At 47.9% G+C, this 17,626-nt stretch overlaps 7 protein-coding genes across 7 annotated transcripts; 5 read left to right on the top strand and 2 right to left on the bottom strand.

Moving 5' to 3' along the window:
* Positions 1 to 197: 197 nt before the first annotated feature.
* Positions 198 to 1,289, top strand: FSUBG_7075 (uncharacterized protein; the record flags this gene model as incomplete). Its single annotated transcript, XM_036685341.1, has 1 exon — positions 198 to 1,289. One exon carries the CDS (start codon positions 198 to 200, stop codon positions 1,287 to 1,289), a length of 1,092 nt encoding a protein of 363 aa, XP_036537427.1.
* Positions 1,290 to 2,152: 863 nt separating this feature from the next.
* On the top strand, positions 2,153 to 2,971 carry FSUBG_7074 (Dioxygenase; the record flags this gene model as incomplete). Its single annotated transcript, XM_036685340.1, has 1 exon — positions 2,153 to 2,971. One exon carries the CDS (start codon positions 2,153 to 2,155, stop codon positions 2,969 to 2,971), a length of 819 nt encoding a protein of 272 aa, XP_036537426.1.
* A 3,279-nt stretch (positions 2,972 to 6,250) lies between these two features.
* FSUBG_7073 (hexose transporter 2) lies at positions 6,251 to 8,926 on the top strand (the record flags this gene model as incomplete). The annotated part of the gene is made up of 3 exons (XM_036685339.1): positions 6,251 to 7,473; positions 8,053 to 8,500; positions 8,549 to 8,926. 3 exons carry the CDS (start codon positions 6,251 to 6,253, stop codon positions 8,924 to 8,926), a joined length of 2,049 nt encoding a protein of 682 aa, XP_036537425.1.
* A 763-nt stretch (positions 8,927 to 9,689) lies between these two features.
* Positions 9,690 to 10,147, top strand: FSUBG_7072 (uncharacterized protein; the record flags this gene model as incomplete). The annotated part of the gene is made up of 2 exons (XM_036685338.1): positions 9,690 to 9,866; positions 10,001 to 10,147. The coding sequence occupies 2 exons, from the start codon at positions 9,690 to 9,692 to the stop codon at positions 10,145 to 10,147; spliced, it is 324 nt and encodes a 107-aa protein (XP_036537424.1).
* A 147-nt stretch (positions 10,148 to 10,294) lies between these two features.
* FSUBG_7071 (het domain protein) lies at positions 10,295 to 12,229 on the bottom strand (the record flags this gene model as incomplete). Its single annotated transcript, XM_036685337.1, has 1 exon — positions 10,295 to 12,229. The coding sequence occupies one exon, from the start codon at positions 12,227 to 12,229 to the stop codon at positions 10,295 to 10,297; it is 1,935 nt and encodes a 644-aa protein (XP_036537423.1).
* A 1,313-nt stretch (positions 12,230 to 13,542) lies between these two features.
* FSUBG_7070 (formate transport) lies at positions 13,543 to 14,624 on the bottom strand (the record flags this gene model as incomplete). Its single annotated transcript, XM_036685336.1, has 3 exons — positions 13,543 to 14,096; positions 14,148 to 14,244; positions 14,319 to 14,624. 3 exons carry the CDS (start codon positions 14,622 to 14,624, stop codon positions 13,543 to 13,545), a joined length of 957 nt encoding a protein of 318 aa, XP_036537422.1.
* A 2,272-nt stretch (positions 14,625 to 16,896) lies between these two features.
* FSUBG_7069 (uncharacterized protein) lies at positions 16,897 to 17,575 on the top strand (the record flags this gene model as incomplete). Its single annotated transcript, XM_036685334.1, has 2 exons — positions 16,897 to 17,300; positions 17,356 to 17,575. 2 exons carry the CDS (start codon positions 16,897 to 16,899, stop codon positions 17,573 to 17,575), a joined length of 624 nt encoding a protein of 207 aa, XP_036537421.1.
* Positions 17,576 to 17,626: the final 51 nt, after the last annotated feature.

Below are 17,626 nucleotides of genomic sequence, written 5' to 3'. Positions count from 1 at the left end.
ATCAATCGTGTCTCACCAATGCAATCCTGGCCAGAGATGTCGACACGGTAGAGTTGATGCTATCTTTAGGTGCCGATCCAAACGCTCGGAGAGTCGGAAAACAAACATCAATTCGGAGCTCAGTAAATGGAGGGCATGTGATGCCAGAGAGACAAGATCCCAATTCGTGCCATGAGCTGTATCCTCTTGATCTTGCAATGACGAGTCGCCCAGATTGCAGTCGTATCGTCGAGCTACTTCTCAGTCACGGCGCCGATCCGAATTCTCGCTACCCTCAAACCACAATCGCCCATCGAGTTTTGGAAAGGAGAGGTTCAAACCCCAGCACGTTGTACAGAAAGCGGAATGTGTATCTCGACTTGATTCTTCGGCACCCACTACTCGATGTCAATCTTCAAGATGGGGAGGGCATCGCATTGATTCACACTGCATTGGAATTGGGGGATGCAGAAGCTGCAAGAATACTGATCGGCAGAGGCGCCGATCTTCGTTGCAGGGACGATTGCGGTAGAAATATCCTTCATCTGATATCTGCTGACGATTTTGGAATCGACCTCGTACAGTATATCATTGCTATAGCACCATACCTTCAGTATCAGTACGACGTGAACGGCAGGACACCACTTCACTATGCGATAGATTGCCAAAAACCAGGAAACCCGAGAGACGAGGTCAAACTTTTAATCTCTGCGGGAGTCGATGTTACCGTCCAAGATGCCAATGGTGATACACCGCTTCACATACTCTTCAACAGGCCGTTCCTTCTCGTTGCAGACTACTACGGCGATGCGGTCTGGCAGGGCTTCGTCAAGAATACAATAGACTCACTGCTCTCCCAAGGAGCAGATATCAACGCGCGGAACAAATCCGGGGAAACGCCTGCATTCGGCTACTTCCGTACGAACAGGTTCAAGGTTGATCTCAGCTGGGCGAAGTTAGATGAAGAGAGGCATACCCTGTCTCAGAAATGGGGTGGTGACAGATGGAAGGTCAATAAAGAACTTGAAAAGCAGATCGTGGAGGAGGTGGAGCCGAAGATTTGGGCGCTTTTTGATGAGATGGGAGTGGATTGGTCGGTTGTTGATGCCAAAGGTCGGTCTCTGCTTCATGTTGTTGCTGGTCAAGAACAATCATTCAGAAGGGTGGCTAGGTTCCAGGTTCTGGTGCGTAAAGGATTGGATCCTATGGCAGAAGACATGCAAGGTCGAACTGCGCTAGATCTTGCGACGCATAGAAAGGCAGACGACATTTTGTCATTGTATGAGGCTGGGCAGGGGATTGACTTTTAGAGCCTCTAGCGCTTGAATAACGCTTAGCTTATTGTGGCTTCAAGGGTCTTATCTATGCGATTAAAATGTTTGGTAAGGCCAGGAAAATGGTACTTTACAGATTGTTGCCCCGGAATAAAACATAACCAACTCTCTCAGTTATACTAATATCGAAATCACAGAGTACATTCTTCTCTCCTTTAGTAAACGAGGCCCATCTATCTCTCGTCTTATCTGCCAACCCTTCCAGACCTTTATCGGCCCTATTCCACGCAGTTTGGGAGGTGCTATTTCTGAAATACGCACATATCCAAATACGCCCAGTTGACACATGATGCTGACGACCACGAGTTCCCTCTCAGCGAGGCCAACAGGTGAGTATGCGTGGAGGTTCCTTCTACCAGGTATATGAGGCTGAAGTCAATGCCCATGTCTCGCCTAAAAGGCCGTCTTACGGATGTTGTTTGATTCCGACTAAGGTACTTTAGCTGACACAATAGTGGAGAATGACAAAGCCATTACATACCGTCAAAACTCAACGAAACGTGGAACCTCGACCAATTATCTTCAGGGGATGTCAAAGCCCTTACCGTTCCCGCGGGAAGAGCCCACATTTGTCGGAATTTACCCGCAACGGCCGAGACCTTAGCCGGAACTGCGATGCAAAGGGAGATTTTGAGCGAAGTGCAGCAAGCAGGGGCAGTTGGTAGGATAGTGCTCACTGCTAGTATGGCAGCAGCTTAGAGTTTCATTAACCGAAACATTAACTGGAGCTTTCAACGCACGCCCTATTGGCTATGTCGTACGTCAGCTCAAAGAATAGAAACGATCCAAACACCAAAACTTTCACATCTCACCATCTTCCTCCTACTATTCAAGATTCAATGCTTCACACACGAACCATAAATGGCGTGGAACTATCCTTCGAGGACCGGGGCATGGTCACATCTGACCCAACAATAGTCTGTTTGCCAGGCTTGGGTCAGGACTACCGTGGCTACCAATACATTCTCCCCTTCTTGGTGGGCAAGTACCGCGTCATCAGAATTTCATGGAGGGATCGCGGTGCCAACAGCGAATCTACGGACAAATGGAGCGTGGAGGACCAAGCAAACGATACGATCGCACTCCTGGACTCCCTGCAGGTCCAGACATTCATACCCATCTCTCATTTCCAAGGAGGCTGGTGCGCTATGGAGATGGCTGTGCGTCTAGGAAAGCAAAGAGTCCCGGCTGTGCTGCTGACCGATTTTAACCTCACTCGGCCTCCTGCGGAATTCATCAAGCACCTACAGTTGATACAAAACAAGGAGACTTGGCACCAGGGTCAGGCGCCCCTCATCAAGAAATGGCTCAACAACACCTCCAACAAGAACGTCCTCGATCATTGTGAAAATGATCTAGACACCAACGGTTTTGAGAACTGGTCGTATTTCTGCTGGCTGGTGGAAAAGAATTATCAGCGCTGGGGCTCACCGATGGAGCGGCTTGGGATCATTGAAGACCCTCCCTTAGTGCGGCATGTCTTTAGCCATCCGAGGGAGGAGGCTTATCTTGCAGAGCATGAAGAATTTGCGCGGAGACACCCCGATTGGTTCAGCTTCGCCAGGCTCACCGGAGAATCTCACTTCTCTATTGTCGAGCTACCAGAAGCTGTGAGTCTACAATTATCATATCTTGTCAGGCAGGTGAACAGCAAGTAGCAAAGCGAGAAAAGCTACGGAGTATGAATTGGCGTAATTATTGGATTCGGGTTTAACCCCGAATAGGAAGGTTTTTCCACTCATGGACGGGTAGTCAAGGGTGATCTACGAAGTAGTAAAATCATGATAACAACCACGGCGTTCACTCCGCTATGGATTTCTAAACTTCGCTGAGTATCTCTCAGTTCCACTCTACAGCATTTACTTGACTCCATTAAGATTTTATAAATACCAGTCTATATACCTGATCAGAGCTCCAATTAGTCTCGAGGTTCGGCACGCCGCCTGTCGTGGGCCTACCCTAGTCTTGACCCCGCAGACTGGGACGCTAAAAACGCACAATGCTCGTTTACCCAAATGCTGAACGAGATGCCTGATATCGGGGAACCATCGGCCCGGATCATCCTGACTGTGCTTATCTTAGCTTTGATTTCCGGCTGTGCGGGTATGACTCGCCCTGGCTCACCTAAACTAATTTGACCTAACTGATTAAGAAAATAGCACGACCTGCATCACCAGGTCTAGAATTCTGTCGCTGTTCGGTATCCTCGACGATCAAAGTATTATAGGCAGTCACGTTCTGGAAGCTAACACGCGAATAGAAAATGCACATTCCTGCATCGCCATAACCTAAGAGTTCGACAGCCGCTTCAGAAATCTATAAAATTGCCAAGGATCTTCTTTGATCCAACATAACCTCCAACCAGGATACTTCAATCCCCAAGTCTCTTAATTTCCAGACCTCCCTCACAAGCTCAAGTCCGCGGTTATATGTCTGGATACGAGTCCATTTTGCCAACCTCCCAAAGGTTCTCTCCACCGATATTCTCTTCTCCGCGAGTGAAGACGGCAACTCAGAGCCAGCAATAAGAAGTAAAGACCCAGCCCAATTTAGCAAAGGATCTTCGTTGGGGATTGATTTCATTGTTTTCATAGCTTCGAGAACCATATCACTCAAAAGTGAAGCAGTTCCTTGACCCTGCGTAGCGTTGGCCTCGACCCCAGGTAGAAGGTCCAATGGCATCGATCTGGGCCCCAGCAGGTAAAATTCCCGCTGCATTCACAGCAAAGTCAAGACGCCCTGCCCATGATATAGCCTTTTCAATCGCGTCTTTTATATCCTCAGTATCAGTGACGTCAAGTTTCAAAGGCATTGTTCAAGATCCATGAAGCCGCGTCAATTCTTGTGCCTGACTTGTGGTGTCAGCTTGGTCTCTAAGAGCTATGCTGGCACCCTTCGATGCAAGGAGGCGAGGACAGGCAAAGCCAATTCCACCTGATGCACCCGTCACGAGGGCGACTTTGTTGCTGAATTCACTATCCATAGCCACCCAGAGGAATAGATAATCTAGAAGGAAAGAGGTCGATGGATGGGGCTTGGAAGGGGTTGCATCAAGCGGAGGTGAAGGATTCTGACCTTGATTACCAACGGATTTGTTTGATAGTCTCATACTGTGCCAGCAAAGCAGCGGTGGTTCACATGACAAAGTGCATTGCTCGCGAATATGGTCCTTCTAAGATCCATGTTAATGCCATCTGCCCTGGCTGTACGTTAGAAACTCACCCCTACCTTTGGTTATCCTTAAGCTTTCGCCTTCATCAACTAAAATTTCATGACTCTTCTAGTCGTCAAAACGGAGGTGGATCGAGTGATGCTGGAAGACAAGAAACTCGGCGATGCGACTGTTGCTCTACATGCTTGCGGAACATTGGGAACAGCCGCAGATGTTGCCAAAGCAGCCATTTTTCTCGCGACTGATCAATCTGCATGGATCACTGCTGTTTCATTGCCAGTTGACGGTGGCTATATGGTAGCTTAGAATAAGAATTGCGCTATGGGTCATATTGAATATCTCAGCTATTCTAAGTTCCTGTTTTCCTAGAATCCCTTATGACAATCTGATCAAGTCTCGTGAGTAGACGCTGCAGTAAAATCTGATATTCCAAGGGACCAGGATGCGTTTCTTGGTCATCTATCAGGAGAAAAGCGATGTTGGACTTGGTACTGACGCTGACAGGTACAAGAGAGCATGCCGCAGCAGCGAGGATGGGTTTAGCAAGCATGGTTGACAGTGCAGCAACACGAAAAAAGTCTCGATAAGCACTGGCTTGCCCTCCTGGGCTAGATGTTTTGTGTTATATGGCACCAAACACGCAAGAACTTCTTAAGGTGTTGAAGGATTCACTTGTCTGTATATTTCTGGGCTCCAAGTTCTTGTGATGCTGCCGTTAAGGGTACTCGATAATGACATCCGCCAACCCCTGACACCGTCTATTGTTACACGACATAATTGCGCAGATAAGGAAAAGAAACTATGCAATCTACCTCACAATGCATTCCTGGGATTACCCTTTGGGTCAGTATGGCCCAAAGGCGCCTTGATGACCAGACAAAAGTTTGGGAGAAGTTGAATTCAATCCTTACAGTTGGTGTAGATCACAATACAGAGATCTGTAGTATTTAGCGCCGGCTTTCGGAGCCGTTCCCTGTATCTGTACCTTAGCATGCCACTAGTAAGTGCTAGCGATATTTTCGTCCAGGGAACGCGGGGTATTTTGGCGGCGGGCTCAACAAGAGGATTGTTGACAAGTACCCCAACTTTGCCGTCTTGAACTCTAATGATTTCTCTTGATTTCTCTCCTCTAGCTTATCGCGTTAGTAAAGTTGATCATTATTGAAAGCTATTGGCGCTGCTGATCGCTGAGAACCCGCTATGGCACAGACGAGGTCTGCTGCAGGTACGTACCCAGCTCTCCTCGAAAGCTTCACAAAGCTCCGGAAGCGATAGCCGGCCCCGAAAAGCAATGCCTGAGCTGACCTGAATAATAGTTCGCCAATCAGTGGTCTCTTGTCTCGTCTGTCGCTCCCGTAAGCGTTTTCTGCATTCCTTTTTCTCCAACTAAAGGCCCATGTGACTTGGAATAGGCCACTTATGGTTGGGATTGGCAGTGGCGCATGCGCCTTTTCAATAATTGCAAACCTTTAGCTTCGAGTGGCTGGCGTTAATTAATGCCGCCCTCAGCGATTCAGAACCCAAGTATTGTTTCCTATGCTGACGCCAAGATAGTTCAAACAAGCCACCGATGGTCTGGAACGAACTTGAACATCTCAATCAGAGACTAATCATAAAGGACCAAGTCTATTAGCAGACCCATTGCTTTCGGTGCTTAAATACAGGACACATGCCCCATTCACGGTCTATTCAATGCGCCAAATCTTCAACATATCCGTTTCTTCTTTATCTCCCTTTTATCAATCCCTCTAATATCCAGTCCAAGATGATCTCTGATGACCTCGCTAGAGAGGTCAAGGTGATAACAACCCACGACGTTCTGAAGGCTGCTTCAATCAACAACCCTGAGAAGTACATGCCCAACGAGGACGTCGAAGTTGATAATGTCACGAAGGTTCTGAAGGTAGTTGTCTCTATAGGTCTCAACGAGGTGCCTGTGGTCGGTGGCATGCTCTCAGGGTTGATAGGCTTGTTTTGGCCTGGTGGCGATGACAGTATATGGGAGGGCACCAAAGACAATGTAGAGCGCCTTGTTGATGAAAAGATCGGTGAGCAGACCGCCAAAGACAACCGATTGAGGCTCAAAGGCATCTGCAAGGTTCTGCAAATCTTTGCACAGGAGCCACCAAAGATCCAGGCTCGCAACTTTCACGGAGTAGTCAACATTCTGATGGAAAACGAGCCATTAATCTTCGAGAACGAATCGCCATGGTATAACCTTCCATACCTTGCTCCCTTTGGCACTCTCTACCTATCTGCACTCTATACTCAGTGGAAGCATTGCGAGAAAATCGATAAGTCCTCGGATTCAAAGCCAGCGTACAAAAAGTTACTCGAGGAAGAGGTTTATCGACTTCAAGCTTTGGTCCAAGACGCAAAGAAGAACTGCATTGAGAGGCGAAAAAAAGATATCAAGCTAGAGCAGTTGAATGCTTACGACCAGATCACGATGGAGGACCCACATAGTCATACAGAGATTACCGTTACGGGAGCGTTGGAAGACATATTCAAGAACGGTCGCATGCAGCTCGACTTCGAAGTTGAGTCCAAATACAGCGCAGAAATCGACAAGATTCTTGAACCTACACATCTCTGGGGACGATTCATCCCTGGACATGAACAGGACATCCAAACCTATCACCATCTGGAATATCCTGGAGGTGAATGGAAGGGCATTACGTCAGAGACAAAGTTTACAAACCCACAAGCCGTTCCCGGCGGCCTGGGGAGACTTTGTAAGATTGAATGGTTTATTGCTCCAGACTACTATAATACCAACGAGGTAGTCGGACTTTCGCTCGTTTTCGAAAATACGGAAATTATGTTAGGATCACGCCGTGGCGGATATGTTTGCGCCATTGAGCTCGGCAGGGAGGTCGTCATTGGAGTGAAAACAAAAGTCTCAACTGACTACCGAGACAGAGATCGAATCGAGTATATTGAATTCACCTATGCTCCTGCAACTATAGATGCCCAAGGAAATTTGAGGTATGGACACTCGACGACAATTGGGAATACTTTTCTGCCAAGGTATGGAGTCGATTACAAGGAGTTCACTTATATTTGTGAAGATGGGAAGTCTCCGCCCACATGCATGCTTTATGCTGTCGGGTGGTCTTATGACCATCCTAACAAGGGATATCTTGGAATGTTTCAGCCGATTTTTGGCTGCTTGGAGACAATTGAAAGGGATGGGACGTCAACCTGGTCGTTCGAGAACTAGGTGGTTATTATGAGTCTGCACAATTACTGGAGGATTACAATCTTTTTTTTTAGTATCTGACTATATATTTGATAACGTATTTTAAGTAGAACTTAAAGTATGTTTTGCCCGTGATAACAAATTACTATAAGAAGTAAAGCAGCAGCTTGACTATATCGAGAGCACTGCTAACTATGTTGGGTCTGCTTTCTTGATTTATTCGTTATTAACGGTGGATATTGACGCCCTGCCTTGCAATTCCTCGCCCCAACTTTCTTGCTCGCTCTATGGTTTTGGGTCTTTGAAAGCCCTCGGTGGTACATATACCCCCAATTCAAGTTCATGTGCAACTCTAACGATACTAGTCTCCTGGCTAAAGATCGTGTGGAGGAAGCTACCAAATCCCTTCGTAGAATTCGAAAGGACAAGTCCGAAAAAGACATGGAATTCAAGCACGCCCATTCCAATGATCATAAGAGTAAATGGTCCGAGCTCATTGATGCTAAGATTAGACGCCGTACTATGGTAGCCTTACTCGCCATATTTGTACAGCAAATCACAGGTCAGACTTTTGCCTCGCAATACTCCGTCATCTTCTACCTCTCCCAAGGGTTTGGTGCGCGAAGCTTTGTCTTTTCTGTCCTCAGCTCTGTCGCAGGTCTTGCCTGTCTGTTCATCACTTGGTCTACTGTCGACCTGGTTGGTAGAAGGGTCTTACTTTTAGTCGGCGGCACCGGCATGGCTGTGTTTCTGTTCATTGTTGGCGCTGTCGGTACTATCAAGAACCCTACGGAGACACAACAGAATGCTCTTGTAAGTTCTTCACTTTGTTAAACAACCTATCTCACTAATATTCCATAGGTTGCTTCTTCCGCCTACGCACTATCATGGGCACCAGTATCGTACATCGTGCTTTCAGAAGCCGCATCAAGCCATATCAAAGAGAAGACAAATCTTGTCGCCTCTGTCATTTCTGTCTTGACCACTTTTGCAACATCCTTCACACTTCCCTACCTACTCAGCAAGCCTTATGCGGCACTTGGCGCCAAGGTCGGCTTTATCTATGGAAGCTTTTGTGTAGCTATGGTCGTGCTCGCATACTTCTTTATTCCCGAGCTCAAGGGGCGAAGCTTGGAAGAAGTCGATCAGTTATTTACAAGCGGTGAATCGTTGAGAAAACTTGGATTCCTGAAGACAAGGACGGCAGAGAAGGCTTATGAAAGTCACGCGAAGCAATAACCAAGGGCGGAGGTGAAGGAGTTGGCGTAGTAGCTATGGCAACATGCTATAAATACAATTTGACTGAGTCATGCACAATGGCCACCAATGCCAATTTCCCTACTTTAACAATCAGGTCATATGATGAACCTTGACAGATGACTATAAGACCATATATAACAAATCGGCCATTCATGGTCCCCGCATGAAGAAACAATCCATTTTAGGCCATCCGTGAATCCTACCTACTCTTTTTAGCCAATTTGTGCTACGACCCCAGCGTAGTATCAGAGCCAAGCCGCCCAGGATAAATATGCATAACCCCGCGCCCTCCTATATCCGGCACCCATTTAAGGAGTGCTCCGTCAGTGATGATAGGCGCGGTTAGTTCCAAGGACGGGTCGATCGCAATGACCTGCCTACTTGGTTGTCCTTATCGGGGAATGCCTATAAACTCCGTTTCCGGACTTTATACATCGCGGCCTATTCTTACTAGATATGAGATGTAGTGCAACCTGGGGAAGTTCTTATGCAAGGAACTTGCCATGGTATCATGTAGTCTCTAACCTACTGCTACAACGCATTTTCGGATCAAGCTCCAAATCCGTATGGACATGAGTTTGTAATGCTTACAATCAGTCTCAGAATGCAACGTCTAAACATGCCAAGCCATCATTCACAACAGTATAAAATAGGAATCTGCCTCGTCGTAGAAACCCTTCTTTACTATTTATTATCTCTCAATTCATACAGAGAAGACTGTTCTGAAACATCATCGCTCAAAATGAAGACCTTCCTCACCATCCTCCTCGCCCTTCCGGCTATCCTTGCCGCCCCAGCAGCCAAAGCCGGGAGACAGGTCAAGGCTTGCGCTTGTGCCAACGATGCTGGCGAGACACAAATCGGCGGCTACTGCCCATACATTGCCGGCAGCAACGTCAATGTCGATGGTCAGGATTATGTAAGTCACCTTCACACAAGTTCAGAGCGAACCAGGCGTGTTTGACTTGACTTCCCTCATTCTTACGCGCATGAGAGGCTTCATCTCAAATGCTACTGTCGTATAAAAAAAAAATACTAATACATCCTTTGTAGTGCTTTCCTGCTGCCACCTGGTCGGAGTACATGGACACCCGCTTCACTGCCGAGTTCTGCCCCGGTTACTTCCCAGGCTACCCCAACCCAGTCTGCAAGACTGTGACGGTCTGCCCATTGATTGGAGACTACCAGCAGATCTGCTAAGCTCTTGACCATGATTGGGGAACTGTGACGCTTTAAATGCACAGTTTAATGTATATATTCAATACTTCTCAAGCTTTCTATTCAGAATTCTAGTCTTTTATAAGCTGCATATGCAACACGCATACAAATTTTCGTTTTACTCGAGTCTCATACATGCCCTCTACCCGAGACGGTGTGCTCGTCTGAAGATTCCTGCCCATAGTGTTCCAATATTCCCCTCGATCTTTTCTCTTCGTTACCTGACACTAAGCGCAATTCCTCTACCATCTGCCTTCTGTCGAATATAACTTGTGTCAGTCCAACGTAGCGATGCTCGCGGCCCTTCGCTGTGATCCGGGGATTGCTCGCTATCTTCTGCACCGCTACTAAGGTGTCACCAGTATGGTCGATGTCAGGAAAGGCACAAAAGTCGACAGCTTTCACATCTTGGTCATTTGTCGGTGACCAGTTTGGGATAATCTTACACCTTGGCTCGAATATCATCCTGCTTCCGTTCCCATCAGCCATGTGTCTAACATTTGTCAAACAAATAGCGACATATTCCGCAGGTTTTGAACCTTTCTTCTTGAACACGATCACTGCAGCGTAGACTTCTAGTTGGCCTTGTGCAGACGTCTCGCTAGTGTTCATATAGGGATTGTTTTGATCCATCCGGCGTGGCATTATGAGTGGTAGCAAAGGGGGCGTCTCCGATGCCCATTCGAGGTCCGACTCACGATGACTCGGGAAAATGCCATATAGACGATAATTTAAGGTTCCTCGGGGGAAACAGAGTAGAAATGGACTTCCTGCCTCGCGAGGGTGCCACAAAGGGATTGATAGAATGCTCGCATATGGCTTCTTTACCAGAATGCTTGTTTGCATGGTCATTGATACTGTTTCCACATGATCGGACGGTTTGTCTGAGTCAGATTCTGAATCTCCTTCCCCTTCAGAGAAAAGCCTTTTCTCAGCGTGAGATAGGATACTGTCTTTCTGAGGTAGCTTTACAGAGAAGAAGGTTTGAGGCCATATTAATCGCAAGTATCTCTGCGCCTCTTCATTGCCCTTCCGAAGCAGCGGGATCCATACTCGTGATACGTTGCGTGTTGTTGTAGTACTAGCAGTCTCGATATCCCAGCAATCGAGGACGCCAAATACAAAGTGAGGAACCACAGTGGGCACAATAGGCAGAATGATCTGCAGTCCAGTGTTGGTCAGGTGGAATGAGTGCGAATGTTCTGCTGGTTTATAATGCCTCTGGAGCTGAGGCGAACTGCTGACCACGACTGACTGGGAGTCACGAAACTCCATAGGCGAGCGAGGGAGAAAATCGACATATTGTAGTTGAGAAGCGAAGAAGCTCTGGTCGGCATACTTGTGAATGATTTCTCCGAGGAGCCTGGTAAATGCCCCATAGCCCTCTCCGTATACTAAGGGCATGGATATATCGAAAAGCCCGAGGAGAGAGTAAGCTTGGTCCTCTATACGAGTCGTCGAGCGCCTTGACGCCCAAGACATCCTCTGTGCGATACTGTATCTTCGAAGTGGATGTGACTTGGATAGCCGGCCCTTGAGAAGACGTGACCATGGGATCCCTGTGATCTCGGTGATAGATGGCGCCAGTTCAGCGCTCGTCGCTATCATGGTCCAGTTGCTAGAGAAGAACCGCAAATTAGGCGGTGCAATCAGCTCCTGAAGAGTCCAACCTCTTGTGAACCATCTTGCATTTCTAAACGCACTGTCCGGCTCGGTACATTCGTCCAGCGTCAAGGCAGGGACATCCACCAAGTATACATAGCAGACAGCAGATCTTCTGTACCATCTAAACATGGAATTGATAGCTTCGGATAATTCTGCAGAGCTGCTCTTGTCAATGCAGTTGGTGTCTACCCAGATATAACCTAGCTTGTCCTCAGCGGCTTGAGCGCAAGCCCACATGATCTTCTGGAAGCCTGGCTTAAAGCGACGGTTTTTGCGATCGGCCCAATCTTGAAGCGAGACTTCACCGTCGGCCCAGGTATGCGATAAGATAGCATACTCTGGGATGGAGACATCAAAGAATTCCTCAACCTCGAGAGTCGTGGTATTGATAAGTCGCATATTGCCTCTAAGACAGAGATGATGTGAAGTGAAGAGGTTTGATTGTTTTGGCTTGAATCGATAACTGGCCCGTTGTGCAGCCTTACGATCGACAAGAATCTCCCCTCTTGTGGCACAGCATTCATTTTCAACTTGTCTGATTGGGTGATGACAGCATAGCCGCTAGGCTTAGACTGGGCGGCTAAGACTCCATCAGCTTACCCTAAGCTTAACGGGGAGGGCCTTTCAATTGTTCACTTCGGTCAAGGAATATGCCATTACTGCTTACAATAACATAACCTTATAGGCGGCTGTCAAATCACATAGTAATAAGTAGCGAATACAACAAAGATAGAGGGACTAGCCTGACATTCATGGATTGTCCCAGCGTATCATCTCTAAGATGTTTCGAAATTCGAATGTCAGTGAACGTCCATGTAGCGTGAACCTGACAGCCATAATCTTTCACCACTACAATTGGGTGCAAACAAGTAAGCACATAGGGTCAGTGGAAGGACTAGTCTCATATCGACTATTGATCACCACTGCTGAATGTAAATGACGTCTCTGTCTCTTCATGATATCTCCGGAGTACAAAACGAAACATATAAAATCCAGGGACCATGAGGGCGGGAATGACCTGCACCCACATTTTGTTGCTGAGCTCTACTGGCCGGCCGTCTCATTGCCGAATTCTGAGGGAACTATTCCAGAGTATTGAAACCGGCCAGGGGAGGACTTGGCGAGGTCTCTCCGTGGAGGTACCTCGACTGGTGTGGAGAAATATGGTCTCCCCGCGGAGATGCAAAAGTCTGTCCCTGACAGTGTCACCCACGCCATGACATGACAGCTGGTCCTGATCTGATGCAAAACCATTCGATTCTATCTGGAAGAAGACCCCAAGAGCTGCTGATCTCATCGGGCCGTTATCGAGTTGAGGAACTTGAGGCGTTGGCTGAAATGTACGCCAGCATGGCTTTACCGCTCACCGAGACAAGTTCCATGCCACATTATCGGGCGAAGGAATATTACGAAGGGTCACCGGGCATGTCCGCAGGGTACAAGCCCACAAGGCTCTGGCGCTGAGTTCTGGGAATAATGCAAGATGAACTGTCGCGATACCCGGGCTAGTTACCTCGCCACTCCCGCGCCTAGAGCTTGCTGGCCCATGCAGGACAAGACCCAGGAATCTCCATCAAATTTAGTCACTTGCAGAGAGGCCTGTAGCAAAGGCATGTGTTAAACGGTGTAAGTTAATGTCTAGCTAAGTAGCGGTACTCTAGGTCTAAAGAATTACAACAGTCTTCGTATCTAACATTCAACCTTCAAATGCCCTATTTCGCGAGAACACTGGCCGGCATTGAGACATGTGCTGACTCAATCCTACTCTCCTCATCGGTGACATTACCTTTATTTCTGTTGGCAAGGAAGTGCATGTGCAGGTGAGAATCCACATGGGGACCCTGGTACTCAACACCATCAACCTTGACAGGGTCCTCGTCAAACAAGTACATGTACCAGTAATACACGCCTACAAACATGCCACCGCCAATAATGTTGCCAATCGTAGCTGGGATCATGCCTTTCCAAATATATAGCCCGACAGTGAGGTCGGGTGTCTTGAGCCAGATGGCAAGAGACATGTAGAACATGTTGGCGACAACGTGCTCGAGGCCGAGGACGACGAAGGCGAAGATGGGCCACCACATACCGATGACCTTGGAGGCGAGATCTTTGGCTTGGATGCCCAGGAAGACAGCGAGGCAGACGAGCCAGTTGCATCCGATGGCTTTGAGGAAGATTTGATGAACTTGCGGCGATATTTGCTTTTTGCTGGCGAAGGACATGACGACTTCTCTGTAGGGTGATGCATCAAAGACCCCGCCATCTAAACGAATGTTAATCGTGACCTTAGCAATTAGTGGGTTCGACAACTTACATCCCATAATGATAGACATGACAAATAGCGATCCTGCAAGATTGCCGAAAAAGCAGAGGACCCAATGCAGTAGCATCTTCCGAATCGGAAGCCGACCCTGCAAAACCGCAGTTAAAGTGAACTAAAACCTCATCAGCCACAATACAACGATAAAGTATCAGGCTAGCTTACCATGGTAGTTGCAGTAAACAAGTCCGCGCCCGTAAGGACAACGAGCACTAGACCCAGAGGGAAAACACCAGCGCCAAAGAGCTTTACCAAACCAGGCGCGTTCTCAGTGTACCAGGGTGCTGTCATTGCACACAACGAGACGCCACAGCCAAAGCCAAGAAGACATCCTGCGGAGACGGCGGAGAGAAAGACCTTGTCGGGACGCATGTTGCCTCTTTTGACGCCAGAGCGGGAAACAAGCTCGATTGTTTCTTGGGGCGTGTAGGCCGCCAGGTTGGAGATGCTAACCACAAGAGGGTTGCTCATGATGAATTGATGTAACGTGAAGTTGCTGTAGTATATAATTGAAGAACTTGTCTTGGGGATTTGATACAAGATCAGGCAGCACGAGCCTTTTATCCAGAGTTGATAAACAAGATGCAAGCTTATCGCAGACTCAAGTCCGTCTAGACCCTGCCAAGTCAGGAGAGTTATGGATCTGTATCAGCATGAGATCATAGAGGATCGGACTTATACCGTCTACAAACCCAGCCCTAGCAGGGAAAAAGTCTCACTGCTAGGCCCGGCGATCTCGGCCAGTCTCTCCACCATCGGAGCATATTGAGAATTGAATATCCTGCTGCTTCAGGGCTAATGACTTCTCGGTAGTGGATGCTAAGACTATAGTGGTATAGCATTGGCTATCCGGTCCTATCACACTGGCCTTCATCCACTTTCTTAGTTCTGCTCAGTGGCCTGACTTGGAGAATACTTTGGGCCCCTGTAGTGGACCGAAATTGACCACCGATGCGCTGGAATGAGTGGGAGAGCCGCAGGAGCCCCCACTGCTCTATTTAGAACCTAATCTTTGGGTACCGTCCCGGCGGGCTCCGGTCACTTCTCACCCAAAAGAAATGGGCGGAAGTAATGGCACGAGTTGTCTTCACCTTTGGGCTGACCGACCTTCACCGCCCCACGATCAATTGAGCAGGGCTAATTACAGAATCTCCGGCAATAATTCAAGTCCCGGCCTTAACGCGCTAATCCTGGCAGTCAGCCCAGGATCTATCTGCAAACTTCCCTTACAATTGAAACATTCCAAGTCAACTAGTCTCGTATCCCACGCCGCGAGTGCCTACTTAATGTTGAGGTGAAGCCTCAGTGGCCGCATATAATGTTGAGACTTTGATGCCTGCGGCCAATGTTGCGTCGCGGTTTACGTCGTGGTGCGGGCCGCGGACGCCGCAGGTCAGATCATTTTTTGGAGATCGGAATAAAGGATGGGGCTCGGCGGCCGTTGGAAACTGCGGGTTATACTTCTCCGGAAATGGCGGAGGGACAGGGTAACGCTGTTATCTATGATAGTCTCTAAGGTTGTGTAATAGTTAATAGAAAGAATGATTATATTAATGTGGAATGACGTAGTAGCTGTATGTATTCTGTTGGCCGGGGCTCTTCATAAAGGACGTAGTATGAAGACATCAGCGAGGTGAAAGGAGGAGATGAATGATACAAAGGTTGAATATCGGAAGAGCAAGTAACCATACGTGGCACAGTTGAAATACCCGTTCTGGCATCCAAGTTAAAAGAGCCGTGGATGCCATATCCAATTTGGGGTCGCATATGCAGGTTGAAGCCACATACTTGGCGCCTAATGAGAAGCATCAACTTTGATCAATAAAGTGCCATCTGTCGTTGATTTTAAGCTTATTACTGATTCTAAACGCCTGATTCAACGGTCGCGGCCAACAGAATCATGAAAATGCTGTCAATTGGTTAACTTCATCAGCTGAACTTTGACCAGCAGCTCAGAGCCAACCAATTGCCGCCCAACCCAAAAAAGTAACACAGAGGCAAGAGAATATTCAGCCGCACCTAAAGCTGAGAATCATGATTCGTAATTGGAAACGAAAAGATGTCAGTTGAGTTTCGGTTGGCGGTTATGACGAACTTCTTAGTGGATGACGCAGGTGCCGATTGCTGCAGTTGGATCCCACCTTCAGTTGAGGCGATGATCTACGAATCGGAATTGAGTGTTTCTTTCGAGGCTTGAAGATTGACAACGCGGAGTGACTGTCTTCGGTAGACCTGAGACGCTTGGCGTGGGGTGCGCGAGGACGGGAAGAAAGGAGTAGAGAGTTGAAGACGAGAGCGGAAATGTAGACTTGACGTTTGACAAGCTGAAGCTATAGTAGGCTAGAAGAAGGAAATAATAGATTGGTACACGGGAAATCAGTCAACGATACTTGAGTTTTGAAAATGTTTTCAAAACTTGAGATCCCATGGCGCATTGTGGCAAGGAGTTGAACACGCACAACTGTCAATGGCAACGTGTGTGCCCCATGCGCTTCCTCATGACATGATGCTTAAAATCAGCCTCGCGGCCTGCCAAGGTGACCGCGAATGGGGCTCAATGATCAAGGTGGGAATTGCGGTCGATGCCTACGTATCAATACACGCAGCACTACAGCCGAGAAGCAATCGCAAAAAGGATATAAAGGTGCCATCACACCGTTCTAGTCTCTAGATAATCAATTCACCAGCAACTCTCGATTCCAGATTACCATCATACAACTATTTGAACAATATTTCTCATACAATGGAAGCCTACTACCCCTCCCAGCACACCTCGTCCCCCCAATTCCCTCTCATCCAGCCCCCAAACTGCCCTCTGTGCCCCAACACGCCTAAACGCAGCAGAGTTGATTCTGCAAAGCGCAGCACCACGGCTGGTCGCCCTTACTACTACTGTCAGGCAGACCACAAACGTCGGTTTATCACTTGGGATGACATGGTGGGCATATCCTCTGCCAACCCACGGTGTCGATGCGGTCATCACAGCCGACGAAACGAGGGCAATGGACCTGTACCAAGTGCATGGTATAACTGCTCTTCTCGACGATGTTCTTTCAATCAGGACATTGACGAAGATGAGATTGATGAGTCTCCCAATTCTAGCCCTTCGAGCTTGAAGGGCAGTTCCGCTTCCTACACGACCGCTGGGTATGTATTGCGTCCAACTTAAAAGACAACGGACAACGAAACTAACAGTACTTAGTTCGTCCTATAGTGGACACAACATAAAGGCGAAGGCGAGAGAGGAGAATGACAGCGAGCTTATTGAGAAGATGAATGCTATGACTGCCAAGATCGAGCAGCTCGACACCAAGATTGCCTCCCGGCCTTCAGCCCCTGCAAGCTCTTTTGACGACAACTGTTCTGTGCATGGGCATGGACGCCGCTCGCTTTTCAGTCGTCGCCGCTGCATCTGCCATTAGGGTTAGCTTTTTAGCCCCTCATGTTTCTCCTAACTTTTTCTTTTTCTTCTT

The sequence above is a fragment of the Fusarium subglutinans genome, assembly GCF_013396075.1.
Source record: "Fusarium subglutinans strain NRRL 66333 chromosome Unknown NRRL66333_c0000086, whole genome shotgun sequence".
Lineage (NCBI taxonomy): Eukaryota > Fungi > Ascomycota > Sordariomycetes > Hypocreales > Nectriaceae > Fusarium > Fusarium subglutinans.
This window is presented reverse-complemented; position numbering and strand designations above follow the sequence as displayed.